The sequence below is a fragment of the Carassius carassius genome, chromosome 22, assembly GCF_963082965.1.
Source record: "Carassius carassius chromosome 22, fCarCar2.1, whole genome shotgun sequence".
Classification (NCBI taxonomy): Eukaryota; Metazoa; Chordata; class Actinopteri; order Cypriniformes; family Cyprinidae; genus Carassius; species Carassius carassius.
This window is the reverse complement of record NC_081776.1, coordinates 6,260,817-6,277,571: the sequence shown is the minus strand read 5'-3', so window position 1 is coordinate 6,277,571 and position 16,755 is coordinate 6,260,817. Positions and strand designations below refer to the sequence as shown.

Here is a 16,755-nt window from a genome sequence, read left to right as displayed (position 1 = left end):
TGTAAAAGCAGACACATAAATTACCAAACTCTGGAGTTCACTAGCAAACCTTTCCCATCCTCTAGTGGAGCGGCTAATAAACCGAGAATCTCATGCTAATATAGCCAAACACATGACTTTGCAAATGAAATATATGGTTTTAGGGCCATCATCATCTTTCATCCAGGAGGAACAATATGTGGAAAATGTATCATCTGTCCACAAAACAAAAAATATGTAACAATCGGTTTGACTTACTACCTTGCATGCAAAAAAGAATGCGATTGTAAATCTTACAGCAAGTTTCAGATTCAAATTCCAGATAATTTATTACAAGCCCATGATCAAAACCTGGAAGAAACCTACCAGGTTCATCTCCTGAGAGGCAAGGCCGAGGTGAGGCCTGGGCCTCTTCTGAAGATCTCGTACCTGGAATGAGCTCCAAACCGCAGGGCTGATCTGCTCTGACCACCAGGTCACAGTCCTGCTCAGATACAATAAGAACAGAAAAGAGAAACACATGAGCTTTGAGTCCAGAAAGACTTTTTTTGAGACATGGGTCGCACTCTTGTGTTAAAAATGTAAGCACTCAAGAAAATAAAATAGTTTTTGACAAATAAAGATAGAGTCTTTTCAAAGTTTTTTCACCTCCTTCGCTTTCATGTGGTCATGGACGCAAGGTTCCTCACAGACAAATTAACGCAGGCTCGCTGTCCGACGGCCTTGCTCCTTGTTAGGGGTCAAGGTTTAAACAAACCCAACAGGCTAAATGACAACATCGAGCTTGCTCCGCTGACCCCTGAGGTGCCTCACGGGAGCCATCGAGTCTGGCTCCACTTCAGAAGAACGGCTCTTCGTTCATTTTTTCATTTACCCCCTTCCTTAGCACTTTGCACAGAGGCTTCTCAAAGTCACGTAACATTCCCCAAGTTCCCGCTGCTGTTCTCGACAAAGTGCCACAAGACAACTTAACAGGGATTTTCTAGTTGTATCTGCACACAGTGTGTGTGCGCAAACACAAGCAGGCTTTTGATTCTGAGCAGGCCGGCATAAATCAGAAGGTTAGTCCGAGCCTGGCGGAAACCACCTAGCACTTTGAGCATCGGAGCAAGTGAAAAGTTAGCATACCTCCAGAAAAAAAAAATACATATAATTAATTCACACAGAGGGCAAAGAAACATGAAAGAACAGAGCCCCTTAATTTCATCTCTCTCATCTGTCATTTTTCCATTCCATGGAGAAGAAAACGATGGAAAAAAAGTACAATTACAGTACATCCTTCTGCCTCAATATCACCAGAGAATAATGAATCAACAACATCTGGTTAAATGAGGATTTCATAAAACATGTACAAATGAGAGGACATGAGAGACTGGGGAATAGAATAGAAAACAATTGAAATTTGACAGTATTTATTGATTCACTTAAGTAATTTAACAGGTTCTGTGAAATGATTTGTGGGCAATTAATTTACCATTTACTATACTATGATTTATGATACCATTTATGTTACAGACATAAATGATAGCATAAATTCAAGGATGTTAGGATTATTCATATTCTTGTATTGATGAAAGACTAAAACTGAATTTAAACGCAGCAAGTACATTTAAATGTCACAAAATTCTAATGAACAGTTAAAAACTGAATATATGATTTTGAGGTATGCTGAAGATTACACTATTCAATATTGACATACATTCATATCATATTTATATATATATATATATATATATATATATATGAATATGCTTACCAAGGCGGCATTCATTTGATTTGAAAATTACAGTAAACACAATACAATAAAAAAACTGTTCTACTATAATAATAATGTAATAATTTTTAAATGTATTAATTGTAATATGTATTCATCTTAATAATGCTAATTATTATTATTATTATTAATGTTGTAAACAGATTTTTCCAGGATTATTTGATGAATAAATGCCGTTATTGCCAATAAAATACAAATTAAAATGTATTCAATTAGAAAACAATTCCTTTAAATTAAAAATGATAACATTTGACGATACTACTGTTTTTACCATATTTTTAATGAAAAATGTCACATTGGTAAGCATAAAGACTTCTTTCAACAACATTATAATAAATATTATGTTAAATAAAAATATTGCTTATTCCAAATTTTTGATCAGTAGTGTATATAAACACACATTCTAAAAATACAGTGAGACAGCTTACACACTCTTTTTGCAAGACGGTTTTCCACTGTATGAGTGCGTTTTCAGAGTGTGTGTGAATATTTAAGTTCTGAAAGCTTGCCGAGCCACGTCGTGTTAGTTACAGGGGTCAGAGACCAACAGCAAAGGCAGTGAAATCTCCACTGATCAAAGTGGACCCATGCTGCTAGAAAAGCCAGGATTATTGTGGTACATCAGACCGTGCTCTCGGAGGTCCCTGCTTTAGTACCAGCTCTCACAAACCCCTTCAGATTCCACGAGAACCCTCCGCGTAGCTTTTATCTTTAAAAGTTTGTTTCGAGAGAGAGTCTTAAGCCCTCTGAGAGGAAGGACACATACTTAAGAGGGTTCTTTTAATAAGCCGCCATTGGAGACAAAGCCCTCAGCTGTAGTGCAATGAAAGACATAAAAGTGTACAAGCAGGAGATTATCAGCTTTCATCAAACATGTAAAACCATTCCAGCGGTATCAAGTTAAGCAAATGCTAGTTAAAATGAAACTTTTACAGCAAAAATATACAAAAGTTAAGATAAGGGAACATCATCAACTGTTATGATGAATTGTATAAATATATTTCAGCTTTTTTTTGCCATTCTATTCATTAGAAGATTAAATTGATGATTCGTTAGACTGAATAAAAAATAAGTTAATTGCAACTTTTTACAATTATGACTTTTTTCTCAGAATTGCAATTAATTTGCATTTGTAAGAAAATATACTTTTTTTCTTCATAAAACGTAATGTTTATATTTCAATTCAGAGAAAAATGTCAGATTTGTGAGTTTGTCTCACTCTATTGTGAGAAAAAATAATTGAGATGTAAACTTGAAATTGTGAGAAAAAAGAATTGAGAGGTAAAAATTCGCAATTACCTTCATTTGTAAAAATTTTATTCAGTGGTGGAGACGAGCTTCCTTGGAAATGACATCTTGAAAAAAAAAAAAAAAATAATAATAATAATATATATATATATATATATATATATATATATATATATATATATATATATATATATATATATATATATATATATATATATATATATATATATATATATATATATATATATATATATATATATATATATATATATATATATTTTTTTTTTTTTTACATTTATTTTTGTGAATCTTTGTAATGAAAAGAGTCTATTTTTAAAAGCTCTCCTCAAATATTACCTTTTCTTGGTCTGAAAATAAGGTGAAGAAACAAAGAAATTTTGTCAGATGGGAACTTGATTTGACAAATGTTTTATTACATATCAGTGTGGGACGTCCAGCCAACAAAGAGACTTAGAAAATGTTGAGCGCATTTAAAGACTGTTTATGAATATTCATATCAATTTTAAATTCTCCATAATTTCATTTATTTTATGCAATTCCAACAAAGGACAACAGATAATTTTACTCTATTAATACAATTTTACACATCAGATAATAAAATAAAATAAAAAAATAAAAATATGCAATTCCAAAAGGGTCCTCACAACATTGTTGTTCAGGGCCTAATATAGCCATTTTTATGTGTTAGATCAAGTCGAGAAAGGTTCCTTAATTTATCACATTACCATTGTTTACAGTGTAACAATTATTTCCTTGTCTCCTTTAGATAAACAGAGAGGAACCATGGACAAGTCACTGAATCATTCACTAAGCAGCAGCCAGAAGTGGTTTCTACTTCATATTCATAGTATATATGACTGTTTGTCAAACTGTCTCAGGTTCTGCTTTAAGTTCTATGTCTCCAAACATAACTATGCAGATAAACATACACGAACACACACACATGGATGCAATCATCTGTAGCAGGCCCAAGCCAAACAGCTCATATAGCTTTTGAAAAACAGTATAGACATGCTCTTATAAGGTCAGGTTATCTGAAGAGGAGCGTTACTCCACATCTGGAATGTTTTCATGCAGAAGATCTCTATTAGAGCTGAATGCAGAACTACTGCCAGCTATAAACTAAACAAGCACACACTTATGGAAGTGAGCAGATAAAGCTGAGGCAACATAAAAATACAGGAGGATCTAACTCAAATCCACAGAAGTCAGTCTGCTAATTTCCTTATTTTTGCATTCAATTCACAAATATAGAGAATTTCGGTAGTGGTATAACGTATGCAGTATGCAATACATTATGTGTAAAGTGCATACTATGCAAATTTTATTTAATTTTATTACAGTTGATGTTTATTTTATTTCAAGTAACCTATTTTAATGTTTTAAAATTCTGTTAAATAATTAAATTCATACAAACAAATAAATAAATGAGATAAAAAATGCCACTGCTATTAATGAACACTGTAAGTCTGTATCTGATATGAGATCAGTAGATCCCACTAATACAAACCACATGAGTAAACACACAAACATCTTATTACTGATATTTGCAATGGTCTTCTGAATGATTATTGGATATGCTGACTGTAAATGCATTCCAGGCCAGGTTGAACTGTAGGGCAGGAGGGGTTCATGGGTTTATGACCTCTGATTGCATCAGCATCTGTTCTGAGGGGGTCAGATCAAAGCTGACGAGGTTTGGGGTTCACCTGTTTGAACACTGTCATCACATTTTTTTTTTTTTTACTTAAATTTGTCAGAACTAAAGCTGTCGAAGACCATTTGAGTCTTAATGGAAGATGACAGATGGAATCCGGTGTCGAGTCAAGCTCTATTAAAGGATCTGAGCAATCAAAATAAACATCCATCATCTACAGAAGATAGAACACAAGGATGCAATGAGAAGATAGTAAAATTCAGAATTTATTTCCTTTCTCTGTCAGTCATAACTGACTGCAGAGAAACTGGCAAAAAAATATATATATAATAAACATAATAATAATAATATTTATTATATATATATATATATATATATATATATATATATATATATCACATACATACATGCATACACACACACACACATTTAATTTGTTTTGTTTTTATTAATTATATTCTATTTAAATTAATCACAATAGTACTACACAAATGAAACCAAAAAAAAATAAAAAAATGGGGAAAAAACAAATGCTTTGCATATATATCCATCTTATTTTATGTTTTATATTTTATCAATTCAAAATAAAGTGATTTAACCTCATTTTATTTAATCAGCTTCAGTAATTTATTTATTTATTTTACATTTTCTGTTGTTATTATTGTTTACATTCTATAAAAAATTATCAAACTAATAATTTATTTTGTATGTGATTAAAATACTTTTTCCAAATGTTTAAAAATGTTATATTAATATAAAAATGTTATATTCATATATTGTTATTATTGTAATAATTATCATGTATATAATACAAATAATATATTTAAAGTTTTATTATATTCATATATTTATAATTATTTTTTGCAATTACTTTAATCAGCTTAAGTAATTTTATTAATTAAATATGCTGAGTCATAACACTTTGTAAAATGAAATCCTTATAACTGTCTCCATTTCAACTGCCCGGGTGGGGCTATTTATAAGTTAGCTGTCTCTTCGGTTTCTCTCTTACTATCTTTTCCTCTTTCTCGGACAAACTGTAAGCATTTACTAATTACAGTGAGTAACTTCCTCTGTAATATTACACAGCCCTGTACCACCTGCAACACAAACTCACGGACCCCGTTCCCACTCCACACAGGCATTAAATAAAGTCAAAAGCACACAGCTTGCCTTTAATCAAGAGATCTTTCTGTCCTGTTAGGAGTAGGAGGCAGTTGGACACAGACGCACACTCACAGCTGCTCTTACTTCACCAATCTGTCTCTCGGTAAGAGAGCTGAAAAACTAAAACAGACGATATTCAGGAACGTAAGTGTGAGATTTAACGGCGGGAAATTTCCAGTCATCGAAGACAAATTGGACTAAGGTCAAAAATGCTGCATCTTTACCTTGGTCAGAATGAATCACTGCCAAAGCAGATCTTTCTTTTACTGACAGGAGCAGAAAGGTCTGCAATAACTGAAAATAGTATTTATTTAGCATTCTCATTCATCTCAATGGCAGGGTTTTCTATGGATGCATCTGTGCATGTTATTATGCATATAAATAAATACACAATATATACAAAAATAACTATATGCATATGCACTACTGCAGTTTGGGGTCAGTAAGATTTTTTGAAAGATGTTTCTTATGCTCACACCAAGGCTGAATTTATTTGATCAAAAATTCAGTAAACATTTTGAAATATTATTACACTTTAAAATAACCATTTTCTGTCTGAATAGATTTTAAAATTTATTTTATTCCTGTAATGCAAAGCTGAATTTTCAGCCACCATTAACTCCAGTGTTCAGTGTCACATGATCCTTCAGAATTCATTCATAATATGCACACATTTTTAGGATCCTTTGATGGATAGAAATGTATTATTTTATTTGAAAAAATAAATATTTTTTTTATATTACAAATGTATTTACTGTCACTTATATGATTAATGAATATATATAGTAAATATAAAATAAAAAAGTACACAAATGATCAAATTGATATGAAAAGACAAAAAAACAACAATCCAATTTAAGGTCCACACTGTATAATCTATGAAAGAGGACACAGACTGACTCAAGCATAATAAAGCCTACTGACCGCACTAATAGCGGACTGCCAGTGGTTTTGTTATTGTGAAATAATTGGTACACTGGCTGGACCACAAAAGCACAAGGCAGAGCAGGAAGTAGTCGGCTTATGAGTGAGACTGGAAAACAGCATTTAGCTGGATTTCTCCCCCTTAACAGGGACTGATTAAGAACAGAACAGATATATTTTTTTCAATTCTCTTGAACAAGTGATTAGGTACAAAGAAAAAGTGGGCTGTGGCCAGAACTGTTCAATGAAAACCAGCAGTCAGGTCCAAGATTTACCACATGAGCTCACATTTCTTAACAAGGATCCATGGGGGTTGTTTCTCAGGCCCTAAACCCGTTCTAAACCCCATCTTGCCTTGACAGGGACAGTTCACCCAAAAATTTTAATTCTGCCATAATTTACTCACGCTCAAGTTGTTTCAAACCTGTATGAATTTCTTGACAAAAGATGATATTTTGAAGAATGTGTGTAACCAAACAGTATTTTTCCATAAATACCAGCTACTGTTTGGTTACTCACATTCTTCAAAATATATAATTTTATGTCCAACAGAAAAACACTTAAACGTGTGAACGCCATTGCATTAGGTAATAAAAAAATTCAGAGGCATCTGCAAGTAAATGAAAAAAAAGCTAACTTCACTTTTTAGACACACTTTTGCAATTACTTTTACCTTACTGGTGTCAAATTGATTTTTTAGTGAAAATCTGAAGTAAATTCCCCTCAAGGTTACACAGGTGAACAGCAAAAAAAGAGGGTGAACGGACAAAGCTGGAAATGCAAAATAGGTGTTGAGTCTCCTTAACTCAGCGATAAGATGTACAATCGCCAAACAGAGAGGAGGCTTGTTCTCTGATTTATTCCTGGTCCTCTAGTACTCAAACACTGTGTTCACTGCTCTGTGTGTGTGCATTTCGGATGGGTTAAATGCAGAACACAAATTCTGAGTATGGGTCACCATACTTGGCTGAATGTAACGTCACTTCACTTTCACTGTGGCCCGCTCTGACCCAGACACTCCTGTAAGAGTTTAATCCCAGATCTGACAGACTTCAAAAGCAGAGCTTCCGATCACGCGCACATATGGACTGCTACATAATCTCTTTAATTCCACCCCGGATCCTGATGGAGCAAAAAAATGACCCAAAACCCAGTGTGAGTGCTTGAGATGGAGAAAGTGGAAAAAAAGTGTGTGAGAGGGAAAGAGAGAGATGAAAGGTGTGGGTGGGTTCAAGAGGTCTCGCCTGTCTCTCTCCTTACATCCACCTCCATCAATCATCCCAATCAAAACCGTCGGTCATCACCTGATTGAAACTCTAGTCAAATAATGCAGTAGGAAAACTGAAGGATAAAGGAATAGCAAAATTAGTACAAAAAAGTACTGGATAACAAGTGTTTGTAAGCCAGTTTAATTCCATGAAACAATTTTTTTTCAAAAATTGTAAAACAAATTACAGTATGATGAAGTGCACCTATTATGCGATTTCGAATACTGCCTTTCACATTCAGCTACATTACACACTGCATGAAAGTAAACAATCTGCAAAGTTGTAAAGCTGAAAGTGCACGATAGATAACTGACCAGCCTGAACGAGTCGTCAGTAGCTTGTGTAGTCAACATCATGCCAAGAAGATGCTCCGTGTTCGAAATCACCATCTATAACCTTAAATGGGGCACTATTCGAGGGGACAGCCATTTTTTACTGGTGATTGAAACCTTATTTGAGATAATCGAGCACACTCATTCAATCACACAATGCACAACAATAATGAGTATACAACTGATATATGCTCCATGGCTACAGAATACCCCAAATTCACTGTGAAAGTCGCACACCAAATGAATTGCCGCGTCTTGCCAGAAGATGTCGCCCACGGCTGAATCATCCACGTACGGCGTAATAACATACAGGTATAAATTAAAACTATGCAAAAGCGGCAGTCCTTCAGGTGCACTCAGTGTCCGAATTCGCTCACGTGTTTTCATTTACTCCTTCAAATGAACTGTATTATTGGGCTAATGCAGGGAATAGTAAATGAGAGAACAGGGGGTGATTTCAGATACTGTGTCATACGCAGTGAAAGTAAATTCATTATATTTTCACTTCCAAAAGATTAGGCTGCAAAGAATCAGCAGTTATTTAAAATGGCATAAATAGAGGGACTTTATTCATCTAAAGCAAGTAAAAATAAATTGAATCAAATCAAATTTAAACTAATCTAATTGCCCATAGCTAGTCTGGTGTTTTTGAACTATATGAATACACCTTTATAACTGAAGCAAAGATTGAGAATGGTTAGATATAAAATGATAACAATCTGCTTTTGAAAAAAAAAATTAATTGTTAAATAGGATATTCAGTGAAAAAGTCCTTAAATAAACAAAACAAATAAAACAAAAACAACTGAATAAAAGTGTTATGGAAAAATATATCTAAAAATAAAAATTTAACCTTCAAAAACATCAGCAGCCATAGTTTTAGACAAAGAGTTCATACAATCATTGTTACTTTAAAACAACGACCACTGTTATCAACATAATTCATGTAAATCTTGGTTAATTTTATTGTAACTGGCAGAAATCATAGCTAGCATGGTACATTTTTATAAGTGAGACATTATCTCTTGATAAGTTTTTTCAGTTTTGAAGCTATTTGAGACTATGTCAGAATATGTCAGAAACATGTTGGTCAAGTATAACAATACAAGCACATTACAAAGAAGCCTCATTAACCGTTCTCCGAGTCTCTTTACAGCTGGTATTAAGATCAGTTTTGACTGTCCTTTGTTTTTTTTTGCATTTTCATGTTCACAGGCATCATTAGAATAGTGCCATCTTCACAATTGTCTTTGGTGTGTAGTTTTCACTACAAGATGAAAGCAGGGATTCACACAGGAAGACAGAGGAACATGCGTGTATGTGAGTCAATACATCGATACGAGCCTTCGTGGGCAGGTGTAATAACTGTTCGCATACCTGCCATCCTGCCTGTGTCATCTTCAACTAATTTAAAATCAAATTGCCCCAACAATCAGGCAACATTCCGTTTAAGCCTGACAATACAGAGACACTTGAGAATACTTCAAAGCCCAGCAGGGTGAATGGAGCCTGTGTTTGGTGTTTTGGTAGGGGGTGCTGGTGGTCCTTAACCCCCTGCCCAGTTTACAGACATCCAGCTCTGACCATCATGGTACTCTCGCTGACCCACTGAAGTGGAGGGGGAAGAGATGAGAGAAAAACATGAAACGAGAACAAATGATAGAGCACTTGGTAGGGAAAGAGTCCAGGTGGTTTTTGGGAGTTAGTTAAATGGACTGAAGCAACAGATTCACATACTGACAATTCAGTTTGCAGTTGTTGTTTTTTCTTTTTTTTCTTAAAGCTTGTCAAGATATAGAGTCTGTCAATACATAATAAAATACATTTAAATGTATATTTAAATAAATACATTTTAATTATTTTGAATATAAATCATATCATTTGTGGATTTTTTATAAATTATACGATTTGCAATAGTTAAAAATTTTATGGTGAGTAAGAAATTATTATTATGAATCAGCAGCAATATTAAATTGGCCAAAGGTTGAAAATACATTTTAAAAAAATCATACACACACACACACATATACATATATATATATATATATACATATATATATACATATATATATATATATATATATATATATATATATTCTGTTCTTTAAAATTTTCTATTCACCAAAGAATCCTGAAAACAAAAATGTATCATGGTTTCCACATAAAATAAATGAATAATAATAAATGATTTTGAGCATGAAATCAACATATTAGAATTATTTCTGAAGGGTCGTGTGACACTGGGAGCAATGATGTTGAAAACTCAGCTGTAATCACATGAATAAAATTACATTTTAAAATATACTAAAACAGTTATTTTAAATTGTAATCGTTTTTACAATATTAAGTTTTTTTATTATATTTTGTGATTAAATAAATGCAGCATTGGTGAGCATAAGAGACATCATTAAAGAACATTAAAACATCTTACTGACACCAAACTTTTGAACAACAGTGTATATTATTATAATACACATTTTTTTATCCAATTTATTCAGTATGTTCGACTACTGATTTAGAATACTTGAATACTTCTTTGATTTAGACTATGTTTTCTACCAAAAACACCCAATTTTAACATCTTACACTCATTTTGTTGTTTATATTTTATTTTTTTTCCTGACATGTTGGTGTTTTATCCTTCACTTGGATGTTATAAAATGCACTGAGTAAACGACTTTCAAACTTTCTACTGGTTTTCTCTTTGTCATTTGGTTGAGGTCAGACAAATCAGAAAAAAATCAGATTGTCCAACTCCATTACATCTTTAGCACTTCATTGGTTTTATAAGGCATACAGGACTTAAGAGGTCACACCATTTTAAAATCACCTCTTCTATACATTAACAGTGCCAGGGGTGACACAGGATATGCCCCTTCTCCTAATTACCAGCTCCATATTCCATAAATCCAGACTCCACACACAGACAAATGTGTCAAACATGCTGCGGTACACTTCTCTGCTGGAGAGGGCTTTAGGAGCCGGGGTCAGTTGACTAACGACAACACCAGACGAAAACCCTCAATAGCCATAGAAAGAACAATGGAGAGACAGAATCAAATTTAACTGCTTCAGAATGGAGAAAATTAAGTAACAATCCACCATCCCAGAGCAGCTGAGGTATATTTTAAGGAATAGATCTTTCAAAGCTTTAAGGCTTCAAATATAGATGCAAAAGCACCACAGATGTATCCTTAAGGTGGTCCATGCCACTTGTACAGGTTTTTTCAAGTCTTTTGAAAATATCTTGTCAAACAACATTGGACCCCATTGATATTCACTGTATGGAGAAAAAAAAAGCAGCATTTTTTTGTATTTGGTTTGAAATTCTTCAGTGCAAGTAAATGATTTCCACTTTTTGAGTGAATTTTCCTTTACTGATCCAATCACATACGCTAATCTAATTGCTTTGGCATCAGAGAGTTTAAAAAGTGGTGATTGCTCGTCTCTGCAGAGCTTTTGATGGATACTGAGGGTTCTAATGGCAAACAGAGAGTGTGTTGAGAGGAAGGGCAGATGGCAGACATGGATGACTACATACCGCAGCTTCAAAAGAATACCTTTGCACTGCCACCTTGCCTCCCCTGTCCTTTCTGCGCTAATGTTTTTCACACTAATCTGCCTAAGGATGGACAGAGAAATGTTCTGCGAGTCAGAATATGGATATCGTCATTGGCATGAGCAAAATGCGTTTATATGAGGCCGAGTCAAGTTAAGTTGAGACCCATGCATTGTTTCACTGTTCTCGATCCAGCAGTTTAAAAGCTTGTGTGAACTGCTCCTTAGAAGCCAAGAAGGCTTGTGGTGTAAAAAGATGTGCAGATGCAGTTGGAAAGAATTAAAGAATCTTGCATTGTTTTCCCTCAAGACCACCCTCTGATTTTTAGCTCGAGTTAGAAATACAAAAATGGAAAACGAAAGTGTTTACTTCAGATTATGCTACAACTGAGTTTTGGGAAATTTCCCTAAATAAAATATCTACATATAAATCAACCAATCTCCGTTATGTCTGAATGTCACCTCCAGGCTTGAAAAACACCCATCATGCGCGGGGGAAAAGCGCCAGATCTCTAAAACCACACTGTGGCTTCTGCTGAGGAAAAGAAAAATGCTTCCTACTTCGAATCCATTCCATCACAAGCTAGATGTCATCACAGAGCTGAAAAGAGACAGAGGAACTGTGTGCTCTGAAAGCTTTAAAGCCAACCAGTCACTTAAAGAGATGATTCATGTAAAAATTCTAATTCTGTCATAATTTACTTGAATATAATTCATGCAACACAAAAGGAGATATTTAGAAAAATGTTGCAGTGTTTTGAACAGATAACGATGACGCTTTCACATTATACAGACAAAACAGCTGAAAAATTATTTTAAATATATTCTTTTGTGTCAAGTCATAAAGTTCAACAAAGTGTGTAATCAACTTTTGTGTGTGTCTATTTTACAGCCAACACAATTAAGTTTTATTGGATAAAAAGTCCCGTGTTTTTTATAATCATTATTTTAAAGGTAATGCATTTATGGTAAATGTAACAATGCATTCAAATACACACACACACACACACACACACACACGCGCGCGCCATAAAACTGAGCAAACTGACATCACCACCAAAAATGTTGGGTTATGCTTAAAGTCATCCTTAAATGTGTGAATGAATGAAAAATCTAAAGTGTTGCAAACATAAGCTTCCCAGCTGGATGTTTTCAAAACAGTGAACAATTCATCAAGCTTAGTGCTTGCATTTATTTGCTGGATGAGGTCAGGAAGTCCTGTGTGTATTAATGAGGTACACATGGTGCTGAAAGAAGTGAATTATCCTTTGACACATACTGATCTCTTTTGGTAACGTCAACAAAAGGTTGCTTTCTGACTATACCCATGTGACTGCTAGTCAGTAAATACTGATGCTGCTTATGGTTTTTTAGATCGTGTCCCTGATGCACAAAGAGAAGAGTTATGTGTTTTCCTCGCTGTAAATAAAGCCTCAGAAAATCTTTTGATTGGTCTTTGAAGGGAAACGTGATAAAATGCTTGATTTCCAGCCTATTCTGCTCTCCAGGGATCAAGGGATAAATGAAGGAATGTTGTATGCAAGGAAGGATTGATTCTCAATTTCAATCCTCATACACATTGAAGGACTGTAGACCAAAATGAGATCTTCAACACAGGCCACAGTCTCATCAGTTAGTCCGACTGAGAACTTCAAAACATACAATCAAATCTCTAGCTGTTATTAACCTGATATTAATATTTGTCTTGTCTTTAGTGTTCAACCCTTGCACAGAAAAGAACTGAACAATTGAGAATAAACGGAGCAACTTGATTCATTCCCGATGTTCATTTTACAAAAATACAACTAGCGAATGGGATTAACTTATTAAAAATACTCACAGCTCAACACTTGGTAGGTTTTGAAGTTCTGAATCTTTATAGAAAACACTCCAGTAACTCTCACACCTAACTTATTTATGACTCTTAAGACAGAAAGTGGTTCATGCTCTCTGAAGCTCCAACCAAACATGACTCCCTAGGGGTGGTGCTGTCATCAGCACATGATAACTGGAGATACACAGCCATAAAAAAAAACTTTCATTAGGAACTGGCGCCAGCTAGAAGTCACGAACACTGTCACTCTCCCAATTCTGCTTTTTGCTATTCTGTTGCATCACTTTGATCCAGTTAAGCATGAAATACAATGTAGCCATTAGTAAGTAGTGAGAGAAAATTGGAATAAACCACGGAATATTTAAATCATGCCTAATTCAGTAGCAAAGACAGTGTTAAGGCCCATCCAAACCAAGAATGGTAACTATAAAGATAATTCTAACAATAACTACGCTCTCAGAAATAAAGGTACAAATGCTGGCACTGGGATGGTACCTTTCCATATTAGCATCTCATAGGGACATACTGTATTAGTGCACATTTTGGCGGCAGTGGCTCAGTGGTTCATGTAGGTTGTCTACAAACCGGAAGGTTGGTGGTTCGATCCCCGGCTCCACCTGACCAAGTGTCGAGGTGTCCTTGAGCAAGACACCTAACCCCACCTGCTCCCAACGAGCTGGATGGCGCCTTGAATGGCAGACACCGCAGTCGGTGTGTGAATGTGTGTGTGAATGGGTGAATATGAGGCAAATTGCAAAGCGCTTTGGATGGCCATGTGGTCTGTTGAAAGCGCTATATAAATGCAGTCCATTTACCATTTACATATTAGTATCTATAAAAGGTAGAAAAGTGTACCTTTTTAAAAAGGTAAAGTTTTTGTAGCATCCACACCAATGGATGATAACATTCTGTATATAATAAATGTGCTCGCAGTTTTTCAAAATGATATGTTTAAATATGCAAATAAGGCGTTATGTAATTAAATGTGCTGATTTGCATACAATATTTTAGAAAAAAATAAAAACATTGGATGAAGCCAGGTTCAAAATGACATGTTTCATTTTGTTGAAATATCACACTCAAAGGATTTTATAGAGGGGATCTCTTTTTATCACTCCTTAAATCAGAAAATACTGACAACAGCCAGAAATTTTTTTCATCATTTTTTTTAGGAATAAAACATTGTAGAAAACAGGCAAAATATATATGAACAACCCCTTCTGTAATAACCTTTAGAATATAAGGATAAAACTGTAAAGTTTTGTGTATGTATTACTAAATTGTCCTGCCTTAAATGATCTGGTAAAATATATGTAGGTAAATATAGATGAATATAAATAGAAACTATTAAAATAATTTCTCAATTTCAGACATAAATGTATGCACACACACTACATGAGTCAACACTGTGACAGAAACCTGCTGTGATCCACTATAACTGTGATTCTATGATCAGGGCTATTAGGTGACTGTTACTGAAACTTGACCATCCATGAGAAAGAAAGTGCTGGAATGGTCCAGAATCGGTTCTAAAGACTTTACTGCATTAAAAATGAAATGAAAAATATGAGAACTACACCTCATCTTATGGACTATAAGAATCTCCTGCGTTTAAAATAACTTAGGAATGTAACAAACTTCATAAGCTGGCCGACAAATTCCTTTTAGACAGATGTGTGTGTTAGTGTTTAGAAGAGGAGCTGGTGGGAGTGTGTGTGTTTGTCCTGCGTACCTGCATGAAGCTGCACATTACATACTCAAACATTGGCAGACTGGGCCTGCTTTCACGGTATATGTACAGAGTGTATATCGTCATGACGATGGGCTCAGCCTCTGATTCGTCCATCACCAGAATGTTGATTCTGTTGTTGCCCAGGCCAACAGGGTAGTTTGCCATCCTGAGGGAAACAGAGAAGAGTTCTGAGAAACTGAGTACTTGATTGCATATGCACACACACACACTCTTTCACAAACACACACATGCCCATTTATAATGTCATTTTAATAATTTCCCAATACTTCAGCCTCCTGTTATAATCTCGGGTCAGGGTCAGCTTCAATATGTAAAAGCTTTTTTAACCCTTCTGTGAGTATTAGAGATTACAGGCTGTAAGAGAGTCTAATAGATAGAAATCAGGGATTTACAATCTATGTGTGTGACTTGCCAGGCATGGGAAAGTATATTCATAAATTAATCTGATAATCAAATCAAATGGTGAAGTGAGTTTGAGAAGACACATAAGAAGCCAGATCTGATTACCAAGAAAAAGGCAGTGAAAAACTACACTACTGTACCGTGGACCCTTTGTTCATTGTTTCCCATCTCAAGACTGGACGCCTGCATAGCCCATTCAATTAAGTTTTCATGTTTTTAACCAGAAAAATGCTAAATTGTAATGCTACAGTATTTAATTCTACAATGTGGCAGCCGAGTTTGTGGTTAAGCAAGTTGTGTTTGGTTTACCTGGGTCCACGATGTTCATCCAGGTGAATGTGGCAATGAGGGCTGACTGCTTCTGGCCGGATACGAATGGTGATCACATCAAAGGGAACCTCAGCTCGATATTCCTTCTCCCGTGCATTAAACGCTGGCATCAGCATCATCGGAGGGTCTGTGTACAACTGCCTCAGGTGGGGATCAACACACCTACCTTGAAAATAGGAGTAAGGCACATTTAATAGTTGATTTGTATTATCTGATTAAGTTAAAAACAGTTGGCGTTTTATAAAAACAAAATCAAATGTCTATTTGTAATTCATATAGTCAGGCTAATATGTTACCACATGCTACTTGCCTTTTCTTGACAGCGGGTCTGATGCCTCTGGGCTCTTTGGATCATCCAAGCTGTTGGAATTATAGAAAACGCAGCAATTTTTAATAGGAAACTCAGCAAGTGCTCTATAAATGGTCTGTTAAACACAGGTGATTGGAAGATGTTAGTAGATTTTTTTTTTCCAGGAATAGCAAAAGGGAGCCTTTTAATGGCTTTTCC

The 16,755-nt window shown here is 34.9% G+C and overlaps 1 protein-coding gene across 5 annotated transcripts in view; it reads right to left on the bottom strand.

The window, feature by feature from the left end:
* Positions 1 to 16,755, bottom strand: part of LOC132098807 (cadherin-like and PC-esterase domain-containing protein 1) — a 48,046-nt gene that overhangs the window by 8,538 nt on the left and 22,753 nt on the right. For 2 of the 5 annotated variants that reach the window (XR_009422976.1, XM_059505015.1), the window contains exons 12-15: positions 16,554 to 16,607; positions 16,227 to 16,409; positions 15,495 to 15,660; positions 346 to 466 (exon numbers count right to left, since the gene is read on the bottom strand). Coding sequence is in view for 4 of the 5 variants with exons in the window: in XM_059505015.1 (XP_059360998.1) it covers positions 346 to 466; positions 15,495 to 15,660; positions 16,227 to 16,409; positions 16,554 to 16,607 (524 nt within the window). In the remaining variant the exon portion in view is untranslated. The remainder of the gene's footprint in view (positions 1 to 345; positions 467 to 15,494; positions 15,661 to 16,226; positions 16,410 to 16,553; positions 16,608 to 16,755) is intronic. The other 3 variants (XM_059505017.1, XM_059505018.1, XM_059505016.1) reach the window with 3 other exon arrangements.